Source organism: Panthera pardus, unplaced genomic scaffold (assembly GCF_024362965.1).
Source record: "Panthera pardus isolate Hobbes unplaced genomic scaffold, ASM2436296v1 HiC_scaffold_27, whole genome shotgun sequence".
Taxonomy (NCBI): domain Eukaryota; kingdom Metazoa; phylum Chordata; class Mammalia; order Carnivora; family Felidae; genus Panthera; species Panthera pardus.
This window is the reverse complement of record NW_026526843.1, coordinates 126,452,891-126,478,793: the sequence shown is the minus strand read 5'-3', so window position 1 is coordinate 126,478,793 and position 25,903 is coordinate 126,452,891. Positions and strand designations below refer to the sequence as shown.

Genomic DNA, 25,903 nt, shown 5'->3' with positions numbered 1-25,903 from the left:
TATTCAGCGCCTTAGAGTCGCAGCTTTGTTCCAAGTCCCTTGTGGAATTACTAGGGCAACTCTGGGAAGTGATCAGACTCCCCTTCTGCCTCTTAGAGCCAGGTCTTTCAAAACAAACCTGGGTTCTTACCAGTCTGGCGGGTAGCACTCCTTAAGCTTGTTCCTGGGCCTCACTAATTCTCACCTTCCTGCGCACAGAGATAGGTTTATCTTCTCCAGAACAAGGAGTCCTCTGGAAACAGGCGAGGTAGCTTCTCTAGGCACTCAGATGTTTGTACCCAGTGGCAAAGGAGGTGGAAACACACTGACTCAACTGAACTCCAGCTCCCAAGCAACGTAACGGGATTCTTGCACAGAGAGTCGTGACACTGAGGCTTTTCTTTCCAGGAAGGAACTTTATTCATACCAGCAAAGCTCAGTTGGGTTTGTGCACACAGAACTGAGCCCACAGTTTTTTATACATATTCTACTGCTTTGTTTCTCATATATGGTAACATGCAAACGTGGTCTCATTGGGTGTTCGCATGTTACAGGGTCATGAGGAATGGTGTCACATACACATGTAACCATGTTGCCCTGAGATCTTTTTTGGGTTTTGTTTTGTTTTTTTCCTCCTTATGGAGGTGATCCTACCACAAAAGCTCCTGTCCTCATGCTTTAATAAAACCATCTTTTTGCACGAAAGATGTCTCATGAATTCATTCTTAGCCATTTGCTCATGGAACACTTCAGGGATAGTATCAAGAATAATAAAGTTAGTAATGAATTTTAAATCTATCAATGACAAACATACACACTGATAATATAAGATTTTGAGTAAAGGAATTGAATAAGACACAAATAAATGTAAAGATACCCATTTTCGTAAATAGGAGAATTAAATTTTGTTATTAATGTCGATATTACCCACATCCAACTATATAGTCACTGAAATCTCTATCAAGATTTCAATGTCAACTTTTATAGAAACAGACAAAGAAAAAAGATTTTAAATTGGCATGAAACCACAAGAGATCCCCAAGTAGCCAAAGAAATGCAAAGAATAACAAAAGTTTGAAATATCACCCTTTCTGATACAAATCAAAACAGAATGGTTACTGGAATAAAAAAACAAGGCACAAAGACCAAGAGAATAAAATTAACAACCCAGTAATAAACCCATGTATACAGACTACCAGTATCTGACAAGGGAACTATTAACACTCATGAGAGAAGAAGGTTCTTCAATGAATGGCCCTGAGAAAAGTGGATTATTTACATAAAAAAAAAAAAACAATGAAACAAAGAAAAATATCTTAATAACATTTGCAAAGTAAACTCAGAAATGGACTGATAACAAACACCATAAAACTCCTAGATGAAAACACAAGGAAGAAGTTCCCTGACACTGGTATGTTTCTTGGCAATAGTATTTTGGATATGACAACTAAAACACAAGCAAATCAGAAGTGAATGTGATTATCGGGGCGCCTGGGTAGCTCAGTCAGTTAAGCGTCTGACTTCAGCTCAGGTCATGATCTCACGGTTTGTGGGTTCAAATCCCGTGTTGGGCTCTGTGCTGACAGCTCAGAGCCTGGGGCCTGTTTCAGATTCTGGGTCTCCCTCTCTCTCTGCCCCTCCCCTGCTTATATTCTGTGTCTGTCTCTCAAAAATAAATAAATGTTTAAAAAAAATTTTTTAATGTGATTACATGAAACTAGTAAGTTTCTGCACAGCAAAAGAAATGATCAACAAAATGAAAACAATTCATGGTAAACAGTGTTAAGGATCCTCAAAAAACTGAAATAAATGGGGTGCCTGAGTGACACATTGGTTAATCATCCAACTTCAGCTCAGGTCACGATCTCATGAACTCTACACTCACAGTCCAAAGCCGGCTTGGAATTCTCTCCCCCACTCCGCTCTCTCAGACCCTCCCCTGCTCATTCTCATTCTCTCTTAAAAATAAACAAATAAACATTTAGAAAACCTTTTTAAAATTGGAGATACAACTACCACCTGATCCCTCAATTTCACTTCTAGGTGTATACCCAAAGAAAACAAAATCACTATCTGAGGAAATATCTACCATCTAAGTGTTTATTACAGCATTATTTATTATTTTTATTAGCCAACACATGGGAAAAAACCCGAAGTATCCATGCATGGATGAACAGATACATAAAATGTGAGAAGAACCGAGAGACACACAGACACAATGTGGTATTATTAGGGAGGGAGGGAAGAAGAAAGGAAAAAAGGAAGAAAACACTGCCATCTGTTAACAACAGATAGACCTTGAGGGCATTATGCTTACTGAAAGTCAGAGAAAACATACTGCATAATCTTATTTATACGTGGAATTTTTTCAAGTTTTTATTCAAATTGCAGTTAACATACACAGTATTAGTTTCAGGTATACAACATGAGGAAGTCAACAGTTCCATACAACACCCAGTGCTCATCCTAAATGTACATCTTAGTCCCCATCATCTATTTCAGCCATTCCCCACCCAACCATCTGTTCTGTAGAGTTAAAAGTCTGTTTCTTGGTTTGCCCCCCTCTCTCTTTTTTCCCTTTAGTTTCTTAGATGGCCAAGAGACACATGAAAAGATGCTCAACATCATTCATTATCAGGGAAATACAACCCCAAACTGCAATGAAATATCTCACAACTGTAGAATTAACATGAAATATTCACCTTCAAAATTAACAACATGAGAAATAACAGGTGTTGGCATGCATGTGAAGAAAAGGAAACCATTATGCACTTTTGGTAGGAATGCAAACTGTGCAGCCATTCTGGAAAATAGTGTGCAGGTTCCTCAAAAAGTTAAAAATAGAACTACCCTACTACATAGCAATTGTTCTACTAGATATTTACCCAAAGGATACAAAAATGCTGATTTCAAAAGGATTCAGGCAACCCTGTCTTTACAGCAGCACTATCTACAATTGCAAACACCCCAAGCGCTCATCAACTGATGGACAGGAAAGAAGTTGTGTGTGAAATATTACTCAGCCATAGCAAAGGATGAAATCTTCCATTTGCAACAACATGAATGGAGCTAAAGTATATTACACTAAGTGAAAAATAAGTCTGTTAGACAAAGACAAATACCATATGATTTTTTACTCACGTGGAATTAAGAAACAAATGAGCATATGTGGAATTTTAAAAACCAACCTCATAGAACCAAAGACCAGACTTGAGATGGAGAAGTAAATGGGTGAAGTCAAAAGGTACAAAATTCCAATAATAGTATAAATAAATGCTGAAGATATAGTATGATGACCAGAATTAATACTGTACTGTGTATTCGAAAACTACTAAGAAATCAAATGTTAAAAATTCTCATTAAAATAAATTCTTGCTGCATCAATGAATTGTAGCTATATGATGAATCTTAACTACATTTTTAATCACTTACATATATATAGTGAACATAAATAATCACTAAATTTGAATGTATCAAAACGTTACGCTGTCTGTATAACCTTAAACTTACACAATTTAATATATCAAGTAAATCACAATCAAACTGGAAAAATAATAGTGAATAGTGCCATTCTCATTTCCACCCACTGGCTGACTGACCCACAATCCTTGATTATCAGAAACAATACCATATAATAGGCAGTTATTCAGTATGAACACAGACTTCTGAAGAACCCTCTTCAGCTTTGCTAGAGGGTACTGACTAGCTGGGGATGTTGATGAGTCTTTAGAGATCATTTCCACCAAAACATCAAGCCTGCCATTTCAGGATAGTGGGTAACGTGGTAAGACCAGTGAATTCCATGATCATGGCCCACTGCTGTAGGATCTGAAATAATGCTGTGTGGAACACAATGATGTTTAATATGGTATTCTCTAAGTCCACAGATGACAGTTTTGACAGAAGCATTTTACCAGGGAAGGCAAATCCACATATGGAGTATCTACTGTAATAACAAAATGTTGTCCCTTTCATGGTGGAAACCCTCCACTGTAATAAACTTAATGGGTAGCTTGTTGATTTCCATGGAAATACTGCCATATGGGGGGCTCATTATTGGCCTCTGCTTCTCACATATTGAGTACTCAGTGGTAGCCACACCCAGAACAGTAGTGGTTAAGTAGAATATATTTTGCTAAGATCATGCAGAGAGAAGGGGCTGATTGGTATTCACATAACCAGTCATTCTATCCACTTGATTATTTAAAAAAAAATTTTTTTTTTTAACGTTTATTTATTTTTGAGACAGAGAGACAGAGCATGAACAGGGGAGGGGCAGAGAGAGAGGGAGACACAGAATTGGAAGCAGGCTCCAGGCTCTGAGCCATCAGCCCAGAGCCCGACGCGGGGCTCAAACTCACGGACCGCGAGACTGTGACCTGAGCCGAAGTCGGACGCTTAACCGACTGAGTCACCCAGGAGCCCCTATCCACTTGATTATTAAAACACTCCTTGGCTGGTGTCACTCTTTGGTATTCACATGGAACAGAGATATCTTCACAATTGAGATGCATGGGCGGCTCAGTAGGTTAAGCATCCAACTTCAGCTCAGGTCATGATCTCACAGTCTATGAGTTCGAGTCCGACAGCCTACTTCAAATTCTGTCTCCCCCTCTCTGTCCCTTCTCTGCTTGTGCATGCCTGGTGTCTCGCTCTCAAAAATAAATAAACTTTAAAAAAAAAATTAAAAAAATAAATGCCCTCCTATTTATTTCTCAAAGTACAAATACTTCTTCCACAAATTTCCTTGTAAACGAATTTTCCAATGGTGTTCCTTCTAAGTCCCTCACATTCCAGCTAAACCACTGGACAAAGCCAATTATTTAGTATATAATTACACATCTGGCTATTACTCTCTCCAAAGAAAGTGAACAAGTAGGTGCGGTGCTCAAAGCTCTACTCACTAGAGCTACTGGTGCAAGCATTCCAGTAATCCATTAAGTTCAAAGAAATAGGCCAACATCCTCCTTAACTTAAGGAGATTACAGTTAAGTACATGCCACAGAAATAACTAAGATGTTACAGATCTGGCACAGAAATAACAAACTTTCCTTACCAGATTAAGTCTCATCAGAACTTTAGGTGTGGCCATTTTAAATCAGTCTTTCACATACAGTTATCATTTGATTTGGATTCTGAAAGTGTGTACAATAAACTATAGGCAGGGATGTTTAACAGCATTGCAGGAATAATTCTGAAATTGTACCTCAAGCTCTGAGTAAGAATTTCTAAAAATAAGGGAAGCTAACAGAGTCATAAACCTGCGAACTCAAGTAAAATCAGAACAAGCAGCTTTGAATGAACTGCTGAGATCATTATAACTCTGGGTGAATTTGTCTGAAACATGGTTTCTTCAATGTTTGTAACCAGTAACTTAAGGAACTTTTCCTCTTAAACTATATATAACTCATAGCAATCTCGTAAGTATTCCTTGGTAAACAAAAACAATTATTTTTCCTCCATACCTGATCTTCTACAATTTGAAAACTATTATTAAGTATCCTTATCTTTATGGGAAAAATTATTTGCATAAATTCAGAAAGAACCTCTTCTTGTAAAAAACATGATTGGAAACACTGGATATAATACAAAATATTTGACTGGGATGTCACATTTGAAAATAAGGTTCATTAAATAACATATGATCTGAGAATGGCGGGACTTTAAGGAACATTTAACACGCCAATGCTCATAAAGCCCGCTTTGGCAAAAGTGGCCTGAACCTAAGTGTCCCCACTTTGGCGCTGAGGTTAAGGAAGCTCTTCCTGGCAAGCCCAGGAACCTCAGGATACTTTCAAGAACCCTAGAAAAAGGAATTCAACCAAATCTATATAATGCAGCAAAACGTCAGGTGACAAATTCTTGGCTGTACTTTCTAGCCTTGAGAGGCTTTTAAAAACCTAATCTGAGAGGCACCTGGGTGGCTTGCTCAGTCGGTTGAGCGTCCAACTCTTGATTTTGGCTCAGGTCACGATCCTAGGGTGAGAGAGCCATGTCAAGCTCCCTCAGCTTTCTCTCTCCCTCCCTCCCTCTGCCCTTCTTCCCACTCACAGGGGAAATTCATTTATTTTTAAATAAAAATTTAAAAAAATTTTTAAGGGTATATAGTGGAGATTTTATAATCCAAAGAACAGAAAAAAAAATCAACAAACAAAACAAGAAGAGCTTCAGAGATAGATGGCAGGCCATTAAATGCACCAACACATGTGTAATGAGAATGCTAAAAGAAAAAAGAAGGGCAAAGAAAAATATTCAATAATAAATGGCTGGGAAATGTCCAAGTTTCAGGGCAAACTTTAATTTACACAACAATAAACTAACTTAAAGTAGGAAAAAGGAAGAAAGAGTCACAGACACATTAAAATGAAAAATGTCAAAAAACAAAGACAGGTAGATCTTGAAAGCAACAACAGAAAAAGAATCACTTAGCCGTACCCACCCCCCCCCCACCCCGCCCCAAAAAACTAGTTAGACTGACAGAGGATTCTCCTCAGATACGGTGATAACATTCAAATTGCTCAAAGAGGGTATCCAGGTTGGTCAGTCAGTTAAGTGTCTGACTTCAGATCAGGTCATGATCTCATGGCTCATAGGTTTGACAGCTCAGAACCTGGAGCCACCTTTGGATTCTGTCTCTCCTTTCTCTCTGCCCCTCACTCACTCACACTCAATGTCTCTCTCTCAAAAATAAGTATTAAAAAAACTTTTTTTAATTAAAAGAAATTTCCTCAAAGAAAAGTCACCCAAAAATCTTCTTTCCTTTCAACAATGGCAAAGGTCTTTCAACAATGAAGGACAAATAATAATGGCAAATTTAAAAAAAGAGAGAATTCACTGCAAACACACCCACCTCACGACAATTCTAACAAACCTCTTCAGACTTAGAGCAAGAGCCTAAGTGAGTAATTTTAAAGTTCCCCACACACAAACCCCTCCACACAAAAACAATCACAAAAAGGATCAAAATTACCTTTTTGGTAATAAAATGCAATTATGGAACACAGCATACTTTACATCTCTTTTCTTCTCCTATCTGAGTTAAAAAACAACGTTTACACAATCTCAAGAAAACTGTATTGTTGGTTTAATATATATCACAATGTAACTTGTTATTAATTACAAAATAAATGGGGTAGTGGGAACAAAGCTGTATTGGGCTAAAGCCATGGCTCCAGATGGGATGGGGCTAAACGGGCAAGGGCCATTAAGGAGAACACTTGTTGGGAGAGCACTGGATGTTATACGTGGGTGATGAATCACTGAATTCTATCCATGAACACTATATGATAACCAAGTTCAACATAAATTTTTAAAAATGAATAAATTTTTTAGAAAGTGAAATTACAAAAACAATTCCATTCATAATAAAAACAGTCTACTAACTGCTGTCTCTGAGACAAAATTTAGATTCAACAATAAAAGTACATTTAAAAATACAATGCAAGGGCGCCTGGGTGGCTCAGTCGGTTAAGTGGCCGACTTCGGCTCAGGTCATGATCTCTCGGTCCGTGAGTTCAAGCCCCGCGTCGGGCTCTGTGCTGACAGCTCAGAGTCTGGAGCCTGTTTCAGATTCTGTGTCTCCCTCTCTCTGACCCTCCCCTGTTCATGCTCTGTATCTCACTGTCTCAAAAATAAATAAAATGTTAAAAAAATAAAATTAAAAAAATAAAAAAAAATACAATGCAAAGAACGATAATGAAAAGAAAGAAAAGGTCAACAGAATCAAACTGAAAGTCTAGAAGTAAACTCATATATCTAAGGCCAAGAGGGGCGCCTGGGTGGCTCAGTCGGTTAAGCATCCAGCTTCGGCTCAGGTTATGATCTCATGGTCCGTGGGTTCGAACCCCGCGTCGGGCTCTGTGTTGACAGCTCAGAGCCTGGAGCCTGTTTCAGATTCTGTGTCTCCCTCTTTCTCTGACCCTCCCCTGTTCATGCTCTCTCTCTCTCTGTCTCAAAAATAAATGTTTAAAAAAAAAAAAAAAATTAAGGCCAAGAGACTGTGTAAATGGTGTCAAGACCATGCAAATGATGGAAAAATTTTCTTCTGAACAAACAGTACGGGGGAAAATAAATATCCACATGCAAAGGAATATAGTTGGAACTTGTCTGCACACCACATACAAAAATTAACTTAAAAGGATGAAGAACATGAAAGTAAAAGTTACAACTATAAAACTCTTAAAAGAGAAAAACAGGGATAAATTTTTATGGCTATGTCTGATAGAGAATTTAAATTAATGGTTATAAGATACTCACTGAACAGAACAAAAGAGTGGAGAGTGTAAGTGAGACATTTAACAAAGACATTAAAAAGCACAAATCATAAAGAATGAAATAAATGAAATTTAAAATACACTAGGTGAAATAAGTAGACCAGAGGAAAAAGAAAAATGAATTAATAACTGAAGGATACAGTAATAAACAGTAATCAAACTGAAAAGGTGAGAGAAAAAAATTATGTAAAATGAAAATAGACTTTGGGAAGTCAACGACACCTTCAAGTGTAGTAACACTCACATTATAGGGATCCTACAAAGATAACAGAGAGAAAAAGTGACCGAAAACTCATCTGAGAAATAATAGCTGGAAACTTCCCGAATCTGGTGAAGGAAACAGAAATCTTGATTCAGAAGGCAGAGAGAATGTGCCACAAAATCAATCCAATTAGGATACGTCAACACACATAGTAATTAAAGTGGCAAAAGCAGTGATAAAGTATGAATTTTAAACCAGCAAGAACAAAGAAACCAGATACTACAAGGGAAGCACCATTAAGGCTATCAGGTTATTTTTCAGCAAAACCGCAGGTGAGAAAAAAGTGGCATGATATAGTCAAACTGCCAAAAAGGAAAAAATCTGTAGTCAACCAGGCTATTATTCAGAATATAAAGATAAAGAGTTTCCCAGACAAAAATTAAAGGAATTCATCATCACTAAACGAGCCCTATAAGAAATGTTAAGGGGGAGCAATGCCTGGGTGGCTCAGTCGGTTAAGCATCCAACTCAAGGTTTCAGCTCAGGTCATGATCTTGTGGTTCACAAGATCAAGTCCCACATCAGGCTCCAGACTGACAACTTGGATCCTGCCTGGGATTCTCTCTCTGCCCCTCTCCTGTTGATGCTCCTCTCTCTCTCTCTCTCTCTCTTCCTGCCTCTCTCTCTCTCTCTCTCTCTCCCTCCCTCCCTCTCTCTTTCCCCCTCCCTCAAATAAATAGACATTAAAAAAAAAAAAAAAAAAAAGAATGGGGTCAAGTTTTAGCCATGAACAAACTGCCCAACTATATGCAGAAGACATTATATACAAGGCTGACGGTAACATGAAATCAAAAACCAGTAAATGACATGCAAAATATATATTAAAAAAAAAAAAAGGCATCCAAGTACATCACTAAAGAAAACCAATAATGAAAGAGAAGGGAGAAAGGGAAGAAAGGAACACAGAAGAACCACAAAACCAACCACAAAACAGTAACAAAATGGTAATATACACCTATGAATAATCACTTAAAATTTGTTTTAGCTTCACTTATTTAGAGAGAAAGAGCGCACGAGTGACAGTATGGCAGAGAGAGAGAAGGAAAGAGAGAATCCCAAGCACGCTCCATGCTACCAATGCACAGAGCCTGAAGTAGGGTTTGATCTCAACCTCAGGATCGCAACCTCAGCCAAAACCAAGAGCTGGGACACCCAACCCAATGAGCCACCCAGACACCCCTATAATAACTTTAAATATAAAGGCTTAAGCATTCCAAGCAAAAGGGATAGGTTGACAGGGTGGATAAAAAACAAAACCTATCTATATAGTCAAGAGACTTATTTCAGACCTAAAAACAAGCAGACTGAAAGTTAAGAGATGGAGAAGCACTTATCACACAAATGGATGTGAAAAGAAAGATGGGGTAGCATTACTTGCATAGGACAAAAGAGATCTTACAACAAAGACTGTAATAAGAGACAAAGGACACTATTAATAAACAGAACCAACAAAAAGGTAAACAATTATAAATACTTATGCACCCAACATGAAAGCACCCAAATACATAAAACAGTTATTAACAAAATAAAGGAAGTAACTAAAAGTAAGACAATAATAGTAGGGGACGTAAAACCCTACGTACATCAATAGACAGACCATCCAAACATATAATCAACAAGAAAGCAATGACGTTTAAATGACACACTGGACCAGACGGTCTTAACAGACATTCAAAACAACCCATCCTAAAATAGCAGAACACATGATCTTTTCAAGTGCACATGGGAGATTCTCCAGAAGACATCACCTAATATTAGGCCACAAAGTAAGTTTCAATAAATTCAAAACTATCAAAGTCATACCATGCAACTTCTCTGACCATAATTAAGCTAGAAATCAACCACAGGAAAAATTCTGAAGAAAGCACAAATACACAGTTAATAATAAGCTACTAAAAACAATGAATGGGTGAACACAGAAATTAGGAGGAAATCAAACACATGAGACAAATGAAAATGAAAGTAACGTCCAAAACCTCTGAGATGAAGCAAAACTGTTCTGAGAGGGGAGTTTGTATCAATACAGGCCTATTTCAGGAACCAAAAAAAAAATCTCAAGAAAACAACCTAACCCTATACCTAAAGAAGCTAGGAAAAACAAAAAATAAAAAACAAAAACAAAAAACAAGGAAAACCGAAAACCAGAAAGAAGGAATAAAAATGAGAGCAAAAATAAATGCTATAAAAACTCAAAAAAAAATCCATTAGAAAGTATCAATGAAATCAGGAGTTGGTTCCTTGAAAATACCAACAAAATTGATAAACCAAGGCCACCTAGGTGGTTCACTCAGTTAAACATCCAACTCTTGATTTCAGCTCAGGTCATGCATGGTCTTACGGCTTCTGAGATCAAGCTCCACATTGGGCTGTGAGCTGGGCATGAAGCCTGCTTAAGATTCTCTCACTCTCCCTCTGAGTCTGCCTCTCCCCCATCAAAATAAAGATTAAAATAGTAAAAATTTTTCGAATTGATAAACGAGATTCTCCCCAAAAAGACAGCGTGCAAATAAACAAAATCAAAAATCAAAGAGGATAAATAACAACCAACACCACAGAAATACAACGGGCTAGAGAACACTATGAAAAGTTACATGCCAACAAATTAAACAACCCAAAAGAAATGGATAAATTCCTAGAAATATATAACCTCCCAAAACTAAAGCAGGAAGAAACAGAAAATTTGAAAAGACTGATTACCAGCAATAAAATTGAATCTAAAATCAAAACACCCCCTCCCCCAAATATTAGAGGACTACAAAGCTTCACAGGTAGAGTCTACCAAACATATAAAGAAGAGTTAATACTGGGTACTGGGGTGGCTCAGTTGGTTATTAAAAATGAAAAAAAGAAGAGCTGATATCTATTATTCTCAAATATTCCAAGAAATAGAAGAGGGGGGAAAAACCTGAATTTATTCTGAGACCAGTGTTACCAGAAAAAGATAAAGACTATCAAAAAAAGAAAACTACAGGTGAGTGTCTTTGATGAACATGGATGCAAAAATCCACAACAAAGTATCAACAAATGGAATACAAAACTACATTAAAAAAAAAAAAATTTGATGCTATCAATTGAGATTTATTCCCAAAATTTAAGAGTGGTTAAATATTCACAAATCAATGTGATGTATCATCAATCAAATCAATGAGAAAGGATAAAAACCATATAATCATTTCAATAAAGACAGAAAAAATATTTGACAAAGTACATTTATTCATGATTAAAAAAAAAACCACCACCTTTGTTGTGTTTAAACAACTTTACCTCAACATAGTAAAGGCCACATACGAAAAACCCACAGGAAAATCTGAGCGCTTTTCCCTTAAGCTCGGGAATAAGAAAGATATCCATTCTCAGCACCATTAGTCAACACAGTATTGGAAGTCCTAGTCACAGGAATCAGACAACTAAAAGGAACGAAAGGCATCCAAATCACTAAGGAAGAGATAAAACTCACTATTTGCACATGACACGATCTATATATACAGACACCCCTGGAGTGTGTCAGTGGCTCAGCTGGTTAAGTCAGTCAAGGATCTGACTCCTGGTTTTGGCTCAGGTCATGATCTCCCAGTTCTTGAGTTTCAAGCCCCACATCAGGCTCTGGCCTAGTGGCACAGAGCCTGCTTGGGATTCTCTCGCTCTCTCTCTCTCTCTACTGCCTTCCCCTCACACGCATGCTCACTCTCTCTCCCAAAATAAATAACCTGTAAGAAAAAAGAAGCCCCTAAAGACTCCACAAAAAAAACTACTAAAACTCAAATGAATTCATGAAAGCACAGGATACAATATCAAGGAACAGAAATCTGTTGCATTTCTATTAACTAATAATGAAGCAGCAGAAAGAGAAATTAAGTAAATAATTTCATTTACAATTCCACACAAAATAATAAAATACTTAAGATAAACTTAACCAAAGAAGTGAAAATGTACTCTCAAAATTATACAACTACTGATCAAAGAAACTGAAGATGACACAAACAAATGGAAAGATATTCCATATTCATGGGATTGGAAGAACAAATGTTAAAATGTCCACACTACCCAGATTTAATGCAATCCCTATCAAAATACCAACAGCATTTTTCCCAAAACTAAAACAAACAATCCTAAAGTTTTTATGGAACCACAAAAGACTGATGAACATCCAAAGCAATCTGCAGTTACCACAATTTCAGATTTCAAGTTATACTACACGATGTAGTAACCAAAACAGTAGGGAATGGTCACAAAAATATACACAAAGATCAATGAACATGACAGAAAGCCCAGAAACAAATCTGTGATAAGATGGTCAATTAATCCTCAACAAAGGGAGCAAGAATCAGCAATGGGAAAAAGGCAGTCAACAACAAATGGTGTGTTTGCACCATGTGCAAAAGAATACAACTAAATCACTTTCTTAGTGCAAAAGAATAAAATTGAATCACTTTCTTATACCATACACAAAAATAAACTCAAAATGCATTAAGGGCTTAAACGTTAGACCTGAAAACATAAAAATCCTGAGAAAGAGCACAGGCAGGAATTTCTCTTACATTGGCTGTTAACAATACTCTTCTAATTACGTCTCCTAAAATACAAGAAATAAAAGCAAAAATAAACTACTGGGACTACATGAATATAAAAGGCTTCTGCACAATGAAGGAAACAATCAACAAAAATAAACCTGCTGAATTTGAGAAGATATTCGCAAATAACACATGTGATAAAGGGTTAGTATCCAACATATATATAGAACTTCTACAACTCAACACCAAAAAACCCACAAATAATCCAGTTTAAAAGTGAGCTGAAGACATGAACACTACTTCAAAAAAGACAAATGGCCAACAATCCATGAAAGGATGCTCAAGATCACTCATCATTAGGGAAATGTAATTCAAAACCACAATGAGACACTAACACCTACAGAAAGGCTCAAATCAAAAACTCAACAAAAAGCAAGCTTTGGCAAAGATGTGGAGAAAAAAGAACCTTTGTGCACTGCTACTGGGATGCAAATTGCTGCAATCCCTATGGAACACAGTATGTAGTTTCCTCAAAAACATTAAAATTAGGGGCCACTGGGTGGCTCAGTTGGTTTAGCATCCAACTCTTGATCTTGGCTCAGGTCATGATAACACATTCATGGGATCGAATCCTGTATTGGGCTGTGTTGAGCATGGAACCTGCTTGGGATTCTCTCTCCCTCTTGTCCCAACTTTGATCATGCTCTCTATCAATATAAATAAATAAACTCTAAAAAAATAAAAATAAAAAATACAACTACTCTGTGATCCAGTATTTGCACTAATTGGTATTTGCCTAAAGAATACAAAAATACTAATTCAAAGGATATATGTACCTAAATATTTTTTCCAGAATGGTCTACAATAGCCAATTATGGAAACAGCCCAAGTGTCTGCAGCTGGATAAATGGATAAAGAAGATGTATGTATATGTATACAATGGAGTATCATTCAGTCATTAAAAATAAAAAAAATATTGCCACTTGCAACAACATGGATGAATCTAGAGATTGTAACATTAAGCAACTTAAGTCAGACAAAGACAAATATCGTATTGTTTCACTCATATGTGATTTAAGAAACAAAACAAATGCACAAAGCACAGAAAAAAAGGAACAAAAAAGAGAATCTTCACTATCGAGAAAGACCTGATGTTTACCAGAGGACAGGTGGTTGGAGAGGGGGTGAAACAGGTGAAAAGATTAACAGCACACTCATCCTGATGAGTGCTGAGGAAAGTTCAGAATTGTGAATCGCTATACTATACACATGAAACTAATGTTAACACTGTATGTTAAGTATACAGTAATTAAAATTTAAAAAAAAATTAAATACTAGCTATACAAGCTACAGCAGGGATGAACTTTGAAAACATTTTGTTAAGTGAAAAAGCCAGACCAAAAACTAGGCAAATATGTAACAACAAAATAATAGTTCCTTAGGGAAAGGTTTAAGGGGATTAGGGGAGAGTATACAGGGTTTCATTTTCATATGATGAAAATATTCCAAAATTGAATGTGGTGATGGTTATTCAACTGTGCTGATTAAAAATCACTTGGGGGTTACCTGGGTGGCTCAGTCTGTTAAGCATCTGACTCTTGATTACAGCTCAGGACAGGATCTCACAGTTCTTTAAGTTTGAGCCCTGCGTCTCCCTCTCTCCCTCTACCCCTCCCCTTTCAAATTAAATTAACTTTAAAAAATTTAAAAACAGAAAATAAACAAACAAACCACCTGGTAGCCGGCTCAGTTGGAAGGACATGCAACTCATATCTATGGGGTTTTCAGTCTGAATCCCATGTTGGGGGTAGAAATTACTTAACGATAAAGTTAAAAAAAAACAAAACACTGAAATTTAAACCTCTGAATGGATGTAGTCTATAGTAGACTAAATTGTATTTTTATAGGTGTCAACAAAATTTTTTAAAACAAAATTTAAAAAATTTATTAGAATATTTATGGATTAAGTAAATTCTAGTTTTTTTCACTGTTTCTTTCCACTCCACTTTCATTTAAATTAAGGACTCAAGGGGCGCCTGGGTGGCTCAGTCGGTTGGGCGTCCGACTTCGGCTCAGGTCACGATCTCGAGGTCCATGAGTTCGAGCCCTGCGTCGGGCTCTGGGCTGATGGCTCAGAGACTGGAGCCTGCTTCCGATTCTGTGTCTCCCTCTCTCTCTGCCCCTCCCCCGTGCATGCTCTGTCTCTCTCTGTCTCAAAAATAAATAAAGGTTAAAAATTTTTTTTTTTTAAATTAGGGACTCAAACATGGATTTGGGGTAACCTAAACAATTTCCCATTCATGCACACAATGCTATCTATAACTAATCCTCATGGCACTTATGCCTAAAAACTGATTATGATTATGGCTTATATCCTATTATAAGACAAATTTGTTTTGTGGTGTAAAATAACAGTCATTGTTGAAAAGCAATCTATATAAGCTACCTGTAACATACTTGAAAAGTATCCATGCTGTAAAAAAGATTGATCTGCTAGTTTATCTTTTCTTAAACTGATTTAACACAATGGATAATTTATCTTTATATATAATTCTTCATTTAAGTAGGGATTCTTAAATAAACAGTTTTAATTCTCCCCAGAATTCCAATCACAGCAAAAACATAAAAATGAGGCATGGTACCCTTAGCATACAGCCTAACAACCATCTTCAAAAAAACCATCATTCACCCTTCATTCATTTCCAGCTTTGAACTTTAAAGGAACAGCACTTTTTTTCTTCAACAAGATAGTTCAACATAAAATAGCTGAGAGAAAGTTAGATCTTTTCCTGTCTCCATGTACTATTTTGTGTAATATGAACCAAAAGAAGAAAACAAAATTGACATTCAAATGTGTACTAACCTTCCAGTAGTCAGTCTGTAAACTGTAGTATTTCTGATATGCAGATAATGCTGCAAAACAGAAAATAATTATTGGCAAATTTTTTATGTCCCATTTGAAAATCCACAACAAAGATTTCAAAACTTTAATAAGCTGCCCATCAAGCCCATGTCTCAGTGAACTGTGCTATAAATACCAAACAATTTACGGGTGCCTAGGTGGCTCAGTTGGTTAAGCTTCGGACTTCAACTCAAAGCATCATCTCAAGGCTAGGTGGGTTCCAGCCCCACATCAGGCTCTGTGCTGACAGCTCAGACAGGCCTGGAGCCTATTTCAGGTTCTATCTCTGTCTCTCACTTTCCCTGCCCTGCTCACATACACACACTCTCTCAAACATAAGTAAACATTAAAAAAATTTTCTTTTAAACAACCAAACAACTGTTTACAGACTACCAACTACCATGAAAGTAATGGAAATAAATGACCTACAGAAGATCAAGTATATAAAAACTATTACCAAATTTCATTCTTGCACTAAAACAAATGGTCAAGTCTTGGTAATTAATTCAATCAATTTGGATTCCCTCGTGGACCAAATATCCTGGGAATTTTCTAAGGCTACCATATACTATATAGTGAATTTTCTAATTTTTTCTCAAAATGAGAATCACTTCCCAGAAAATTACAATGACATGCATACATACTTCCCTTTATACAATCAACACTACCTTTGACTACTAGCTTCAATTTTACTTCAAAATAGTTATTCCCATGCTCCCTAATCCCCCTAAGGGTACAAAAGGAATGGAATCACATAAAGTGGGTCCTCTCAAACTTTAAGAAAAAGGCACAGTAAGGTATGGCTGTTTGGGTGGCTCAGTTGGTTAAGCATCTGGCCTCGGCTCAGGTCATGATCATGTGTCTGCTGAGTTCAAGCCCCACGTTGGGCTCTATGCAGACAGCCCAGACCCTGGAACCTGCCTCAGATTCTGTGTGTGTCTCTCTCTGCCCCTCCCCTACTCCCATTCTGTCTCTCTCTCTCAAAAATAAATAAACACTGGGGCGCCTGCGTGGCCCAGGCAATTATGCACCTGACTTCAGCTAAGGTCATGACCTCGTGTTCCGTGAGTTCAATCCTGGGGTGGGGTTCTGTGCTAACATCTCAGAGCCTGGAGCCTGCTTCCGATTCTGTGTCTCCCAGTCTCTCTGCCCCTCCCTGCTCATGCTCTGTCTCTCTCACTCTGAAAAATGAATAAATGTTTTTAAAATTTTTTTGATAAACATTAAAAATAAAGTTTTATAAAAACACACAGTAATGTAAAAAAGTGAAAGAGTAAACAGTCACTTTAACATATTAGAATTGTGGCAATTAAAAAAATTTAAGATGAAAACAGGAACCTCCAGCATAATTCCAATGGAATCAGATTATCTTTTAATGTATTCATTCAAGTATCCCAGGGAGAACATTTACAATAAAATATAGTTAGGAATGAACATTGCCCTGAAAGTCAAAATAAAATGAAAATATCAGCAGTAAACCTGAGGAGCGCATTGTACATACTATGTAACATGCTGAGGATTTTCATTATCTTGAACAATCAATCACTGTAATGAATTTCAGACATCACAACAGAACTGTAAACATTAGCTAATATCCTTTCATGCAATTCACTACACACTTAGAGGAAAAAAAAAATCTTAACAAGGAAAACTTTTTCAAACATCATAAAATGAAAATAATCCGAATTTTTAAACAACCAAACTTATGACTAGAAACACTACTGTATATGTAAGAATCATCTCCTGTAATACAATACGTTCTAAGTCTAAGATATAACTAAATGACTACAGGAGTTCTTTTTAAAACAAAAATCTAAAGAAGAAAAACTAGTAACACAAGAAGTCACAAATTACCATGGGAGACACTGTCCAGAGGCAACCACCCCAGTAAAGCAATGTCAGGGGAGGAAAATCTTAACCACAAGTGACAATTTTCTAGAGGCTAAAAGTCAAAAGCCTGAGATTTTAAAAAATTCAGGGCACTTAGGCCTAGGAGACTCCCAAAATATTGTGAAGCTCACTTTTAAGGTCCCAGATTTCCACAACATATCAGAAAAACCTCAACTTTTGGGCAAACAAAGGGAAAAAGGAATGCTCTGAAATATCTCAGAGTACCAAGGTCTTCTTAAAGAAGTTTGCCTTCAGGTGAAAATGGTTATCCAGCAGGTAACCTACAAACTATCAGAGCCTAGCTGTTCAAGAAAGTAAAAGAAATACCCGACTCCAGCCTATTCTAGTCCTTCTTAATGTAAGTGAGGAAAAAGAACTGAAAAATGCCTTCACTTTCCAACCTGAAGTCTTAATAAGAGACTTTTGCTCCCCTGCCAGTTTACCACATTACTAACGGCCTATTTATAGCAGCTCTTTTAATTGATACCCCACATCAACACATTAAGAAAAAATTATGAGACATACCACAAGCAAAAAGACATAATTTAAAGAAACAGAACAGCAATGGAACCAGACATAGCAGGTAAACTGAATTTCTCTGACAGAATTTAAAACTACAATATGCTAAAGATAGTGTATCAACAGAGCAGCATGCAAGAACAAATACGCAATGGAAGCAGAGAAATAAAAATCACAACTAAGGATCAAGAAGAAATGTCAAACTTCAAAAAGTTATTATTAGGGGACTGAATACAGTTGTGGAAAGAATATCTGAGATGCAGAATGTAACAGCAGAATCCTCAAAAACCAAAAGGCAGGGAATATCGCTGGAGGGAAAAGAAAATAAAACAAAAAAAGAATATAATTTCAAAGGACTTTGGACAAAACGTAAAACAGAGAGAAAAGAGCAGAGGAATTATTTGGAACAATAATGACAGAGACTTTCTCCCAAGATTAAAGTCAGACAATAAATCTCACACCCAGGAAGCTCAGAGAATACCAAGCAAGAAAAACATCCAAAGCAAAAAATAAAAACTCAGGCATATCATTTTGAAACAACAGAAACTAAAATTGAGAGAGAGAGACACAAAGACAGCACTCTTGAGTGTGAGAAAGTGAGGGACAGGCAGAGGGAAAGAAAGAATCCTAAGGAGCCTCCACACAAGGCACAAAGCTCAATGTGGGGCTTAACCCCACAACCCTGAGATCATGACCTAAGCCAAAATTAAGAGTTCTACATTCAACAGACTGAGCCACCGTTAAATGATTTTTAGAAAACAATCTAGAAAGAAACTAGAGGAAACGAAGATGAAAAATGATATCAATTATTCAACCTCTCAGAAACCATGTAAGGAAGAAGATGAGAACAGTATGTTTAAACTGTTGGGGGGGCGGGTGGGAGGGGTACGATACAATTTTGTACACTGCACAATTATCATTCAAAGAAAAGGAGAGGGGCGCGTGGGTAATTTAGTGGGCTAAGCAACCAAGTCATGTTTTCACCTCAGGTCATGATCTCACAGTTTGTGAGTTTAAGGTTCTGCAGAGCCTGCTTTGGATTCTCTCTCTCTCTCTCTCTCTCTCTCTCTCTCTCTCACTGCTCCCCCCACCATATCTTACATGTGCGTGCACTCTCTACCTCAAAAATAAACCTATAACAAGTGAAAGCAAAATACTTTCTCAAAGAAGCAAATATTGAAACTGATGGCAGAGGAGCTGCCTGACCAAAAAAAAAAATGTTAAAAGAAGAAAATAAAAAGGTCAGTAACTCCAAACCACGTGAAGAAAGCACAAGTAAATATGAGTAAATATAAAATCTTTTATTTTTCTTATTAACTAACTGATCTAAAAGATAACCATTCAAAATAACATCAACCTGTGGTTTTTTTTTCAATGTTTATTTAATTTTGAAAGAAAGAGTGTGTGAGTGGAGGAGGGGCAGAGAGAGAGGGAGACACAGAATCCAAAGCAGGCTCCAGGTGCTGAGCTGTCAACACAGAATGCAATGTGGGGTTCGAACCCATGGACCATGAGATCATGACCTAAGCTGAAGTCAGATGCTTAACAGACTGAGCCACCCAGGCACGCCCCCGCCCATGTTTTTTAATTAAACACATTTTGTAGATCTTACATATACACGTCTTCCTCAACTTACAGAGTTTATCCAAAATTCCCACTGTAATTTGGAAATATCATAAATTGGGGAGCCTGGGTGGCTCAGTCGGTTGAGCATCCGACTTCGGCTCAGGTCATAATCTCGCAGTCTGTGAGTTCGAGCCCTGCGTTGGGCTCTGTGCTGACAGCTCAGAGCCTGGAGCCTGCTTCCGATTCTGTGTCTCCCCCTCTCTCTGCCCCTACCCCGCTTATGCTCTGTCTCTCTGTCAAAAATAAAATTTTTAAAAAAGTTATGAAAATATCATAAATTGAAAATCCATTTAACACACCGAACCTGCCTCCATCCATCATAGCTCAGCCTAGCCTACCTTAACTATGCTCAGAACCCTTACACTGTGGTAGGGTCCCCTCTGTACGAAGAGAAAGGAAAAAAGCTTCAAGGCAATCTGGTTATACATGTACATGACAACATCCCTCACAATCTTATAACATGAAACCACTTAATCAGAATACATGTTTGTATGTTATCATATACGGGAGACAAAGAAGTGGAAAATATATAAAACACTACACCACATGGTGTTTGAGGCCCAGTTCTTCTGGTATGAACCCAACTGAGCCGTGCCAGCAGGAATAAAAAGTTGCTTTCTGGAAGGAAAAGCCTCAGTGTCACAACTCTGTGCGAGAATCCTGAAACATTACTTGGGGGCTCGTCTGGCATTCAGAGACAGTGCGTTTCCACCTCCTTTGCCACCAGGGTACAAACTTCGGGACGCCCGGAGATGAAACCTTGCCTGGCACCAGTGGACTGCTGGGTCTGCAGGAAACTAGCCCTCCCTGTGCATCGGGGCGAGGGCTTCATGTGCACAAACAGAACCCGAGGCCCAGAAGCAGCTCAGGAAGCACTGCCCAACAGACTGGTAAGAATTCAGGTTCGCGTTCTGGCAGACCTGCCCTAAGAGGCAGAGGGGGAGCCTGATCACCTCCCAGAGTTGCCCTAGTAGTTCCACAAGGCCTGAGGAATGACACTGCAACTCTAAGATACTGGGCAATGAATTGGGAGTTGCTGGCTGACTGTGTGTGGGGACTTGTGTCTCATTCGTTTCCTGGGTCACTATGATAATTAGAACTAACTGTCTCTGGTTATTCTACCTCAGAATGGGAACTTTAAGAAATAATTCCCAACTTGCTGCTGAAACTTCTTTTCCTTTAGGAAAATTCCCAGTCTTCTGCAGATTGACATGGACTGTCTAATTCCACAAGTGGAAAACCAAAACAAAACAAAACACAAAACAAAACAAAACCTGGAGTCAGTTCTTCTGTCTGAGCTGAGACGATTTAAAACGGAATTCTTTCTCTGCCTTCTGCTGGTAGCGGTCCTCTTTTGCCTTTTCCCTCCCCCACCTCTTTGCAGCACCACCTGGGGGGTGGTCTGAATAATTGGCTCCCCAATGCCTCAGGCACCATCAACTCCACCTCCCACCCTAGAGGTCATGGAGCAAAGCCCACCCACTTAGATTTTCCCATTCATGCCCCAGGTGGAAATGGATTAATTTTAAAATGGACTCAGATGGAACATACTAGTATTTAAATGGATGTAAATTTGCTGGTTTCAAATAGACAAATCTTTAGAGTTATCATCATTAAACATATAAGACTTTTTTCCACCTAAGGTTTCTAAAGATTTTACCAAGAGCTTTCTAAATAAGCTCATTATCTGTGTTGCAATTTTTCAGCAAAAAGGTGACTTAAAATGATGGTTAATTTTGTCTGTCTCAAAGTTTTCATGGCTAATTGTTAAGATAGTTTTCAAAGTCACTGGCAACCTAAAACATTAAAGTTTTGCTTGCATGATAAATTGAGATTGAATTCATTCGATATCCAATGAGGTAAGGGGCTAATGCACTAATTAATTACAAGATGTAGGTTTGTGCTTCTGACTTGTGGCAGAGAAACTAAGGACATTTGGATCTGTGGGAAAACATGCTTTATGCTTAATGAATTCATAAGTTTGCCTTCTAAAAAAAATCTGATGTAACATAAGAGTTCACAAGTGGTTACTACTTAGTTTTCACTGAAGACTAAGGTTCCTAAGAGTTAAAATTCTGCTAACGGTAGTTAAAACTGATAAAAATAGGAAAATCAACTATGTAGAAAAGTAGGAGATATGAAAGAAACATATAAGAAAGGAAAATATATTTTTGTTGAAGGTAAAAATAAAATGTCCTAAATGAGACTGATTATTTGGAGAGAAATGGCTTGGGAAAAAATCTAAGTGCAAAGAAAAGTTGTAGAAGGTTCATAAAGGGAAATCTTTAAAAAGAAATTTTATGTGTGGTCAGGACAGACTAAGGTTAAAATAAATGGATTTTAAAAGTATACTGTGTTAAGATTAAAATTTCTCCTCCTCTGATCCAAAGGCTGGGAAAATGATAATACTCTTGCTGCCAGCCTCCAAATCCTCTACATTTGTGTTGTTCTGTTCAGCAGAGGAATGGATGCCTCTGCCATGTGAGGGCTGGAATAGGAACATGAGAGCCATTTTACTGAACTTAGCCCACTGTATGCCAAAAATGGATATCCACAGAGGTGAAACATAATTTATGTGGGCATAGTTCCGAAAGGCAGGAAGACAGACCTTGACTTTGGCTCTTTAACTCCCTCTTTCAGTGGGCAATGATCAACATGTAAGTTACTGCTGGCCCAAAATAAAACTAACGCGTGCTACGACAACCAGGAAACCAGGAAAGTCTTGCTTGGTCACAGTCCATACCCCTAAGGTCTTGCAGGCAGGAAATGGGACGGGTAAGAAAAAACAGGAAAGACCAGGTTAGGAGGTAGGGTCAAACCTGAGTAAGAATGACTACTCTCACTCAGCACCTCCCAAGACTGACAGGGCTTTTGGCTGCCGGTGGCACATCCAGTCAAAAACGCGGGGTCAGTAAATGATGTTTCTCCTGGCCAGCTTTAGGAAACTGAGACAAGGAACACCTTTCCTCCTTTTCCATAGATATTCCTTTGGAATGCATTGTGATTTTTTTTTTTTTTTTTTTTTTTTTTTTGCACAAAGGTTTGGCCCCAATACAAACTGTCCTCAGAGAGGACAACCAAAATAAGCCATGCCCCTTATGTAGATACAATCACTGGAGATCTGAATGCCCTTGGGGACCTCTATGTGTGAGGGCTCAGATAACCAATGTCCCTGGAAAGGATTAACCAGGCTGGGGCTCTTCATAGTAGTTCCCCTAAAGTAACAGAAATCCAGAGCCTCAGGTAACTCTAAATATAGAAGGAAAACTGGCTGATTTCCTTAACACCAGAGCTACCTTTTCTGTCCTCCTTTCCACTCCAGGCCAACTATCCAAACGCAGCATGATGATTACTGGCATCCCTGGGAAACTTCTATGTAAATTTTTCTCTCAGCCCCTGAGATGTATATGGGGAAATCTAATTTTTTCTCATTCCTTCCTGATAATGCCAGAGAGCCTTACTCCCTCACTAGAAAGGGATATCATAACTAAATTAGAGACTATGGTGCTACTAATCCCTGGACAGATAAACAATTAGGTGAGTTTTGGGGAATTATTAGATACTGTAAGTACCAGGTTTCAAGAAAATAGTTTGCCTGTTATATCAATTAATTAAAGGAAACTCAATCCCATCTACTTTCTCAAGAAAATAAACTGGGGTATGACTCCTAGACACGTCTCCAGCCCTTGGAATGGTTACAAACAAAGCAGGGCAATTACTATCACCAAGACCACAGACCTTAAAAACATCATTAAAATACAGTATAAGGCCTTTCACTGAGGGAGGGACAAAATTTATCATATGGCCAAAAGGATGTTTACTGAAGAAAAAAAATCTGTCAATGACAGTTCTGCAAGTAGTATCAGCCTGTGGAGTATGTCTTAAAAGCAATCCTTTCAACCACAAACTTGCCCTCACAGGCAATCAAGACTGGAAGCTATCCAGAAAAGACTGATAATTAAGTTTCACTCATACACCAAGGTCAAAGGAATTCCAGCATCTCTTGGTATGGGTTAACACTTTCACTAATTGGGTAAAGGTTTTCCCCTACAGGACAGAAAAGGCACAGAAATAGTAATAAAAATTCTGCTTTATAAAATAATATCCAGGTATGGGTTACCTAAAAACTTACAAAGTAACACTGGTAAATGGCTGCTTTGACTCTTTCTCTAGTAGAACTCCTGGCTCTTGCAAAAGTTTTACATCTCAAAATAAACTGTCTCCTTATACTCAGCAAAACTCTAAATAATACCTCACAAACATTAGATGCTTTAAAACTTTTTTTAAATTAAGTTAGGGCCAAACTCTTGAAAAAAGAGCCACCATTGATTACTTCCTGCTCCTGCTTCTCCATAACCTGGGTTATGAGAGAGATTCCCTGATATATGGTTACAGACTCAGGGTCTCTCCTAGAATTGTTTGACAGGTTTGGAAACTGCAGACATTATCTTAAGATGCCATCTTAGTGGTCAGTGTAATCTTTCCTTTGTGTTTTTCTCTCTGTGTCTGCTAATGTTTATGCCGCCTCATGCCTGCGAGCCTTCCTGTAAAACCATGCTGGTGGGCCACTTGACCAACCCTTGAGTAGACTAACTGCTATACCCTTTCACCACCCCTTATCAGCTTGAAGAAGCCAGAACGGTCATCGTCCCTGTTCCCTAACAGCACTTACAGGCCCTATTTCCAGGGAAGAAATAAATAAGGAAAGGGTTGACATTAGGCAGGGAGAAATAAGAGACCTTCAGGGAGGCCGGCTGCAGCTAAAGTGGGAAGCTAAAGAAGCAGATGGGGTTCTCCCCTTAGGAAATCCTTTACGGGCACGCTCCCCCAATTATCAAGGGCATAAGGGAGGATCTAAATGAGACAGACCCTAAGGCAACACATGGGGGCCCTTAGCTTTACCCTAACCACCTTACACCTCTGGGTCAGGGAGCTGACCATAGACACTCACCCTTTTAAACCAGGGGATGCAATATGGATAAAAAAGTAAAATGTCCAACCCCTAAAGGCCCTCTAGAGAGGCCCATTCACTGTCATTTTGTCCACCCCTACTGCAGTAAAGGTAGCTAAAGTGGTTCCCTGGATTCACTAAAGCAGAGTAAAGCCAGCACCTTCAAACTGGGAGTGCCTTCCTGATCCATCAACACCGTGTAAGCTGACCATACTGAAGCAATCTGCAACTCCAGAGCCTCTGGGAGATTGCAGCCCTGCTTTAGTAACTCTGGAAGCTGACTAATCTACTCACGGCAGAAGCCTGAGGAATTAAGGAATTAACGGTCCAGTAAGACAGAAGACTGTCCTTATTCTCTGTTTCCTTACTGTGATGCACTGTTGTGACTTGTTTCTATTACTGTGATTCTTGCTCTACTCTTTGCTATAGGATTGGCCAAAGCCGCCCTAGCCAGCTTGACATGTGGTGAGAGGTTTCTGTTAACACTCACTTTCCTTTTGTGGATACGATACTTGGTTGGTACCAACATGGGGAAGTGGCCATAAGAGACTAGAAAATTAGTCCCACAAACCTTGTAATAAAATATCCAATCCTATTACTGGGGTTTGGCTCCTCTAAAGCTCAATTATTGGGAAAAACTGTTTTGCCTGATGGGGAAAAAGTTCATTGTTGTCTCTGTTAAAAACTTAACATGCCTAAGCCACAGATTTTATAACCCAACTGTCTGAAAAACTGACTGGTGGTGGACCCCAGATCATCTTGATCCAGATCCCCACCACTGTCTAACTTCTTTCATCTCCGAGAGGCCTGATACAATGTCAGTGTAGCCATCAAATGGCAGGCCCCAAGTGCAACGTACTAGGTATGTGGACAAACAGCCTCTATATTATCTCCCTCAGTCTGGTCAGGGTCATATGTGCTGGAAACTATTTGTCCATCTTTCTTCCTGCTCCTACTTGCCAGAGGGAAACATTTGGGAGTCCAAGTATA

The 25,903-nt window shown here is 38.3% G+C and overlaps 1 protein-coding gene across 7 annotated transcripts in view; it reads right to left on the bottom strand.

The window, feature by feature from the left end:
* The window catches only part of LOC128773888 (lysine-specific demethylase 6A-like), a 193,092-nt gene that overhangs the window by 118,111 nt on the left and 49,078 nt on the right, over positions 1 to 25,903 (bottom strand). For all 7 annotated transcript variants that reach the window (XM_053891928.1, XM_053891929.1, XM_053891932.1 and 4 more), the window contains exon 4: positions 15,889 to 15,938. In XM_053891928.1, coding sequence (XP_053747903.1) covers positions 15,889 to 15,938 — 50 coding nt within the window. The remainder of the gene's footprint in view (positions 1 to 15,888; positions 15,939 to 25,903) is intronic.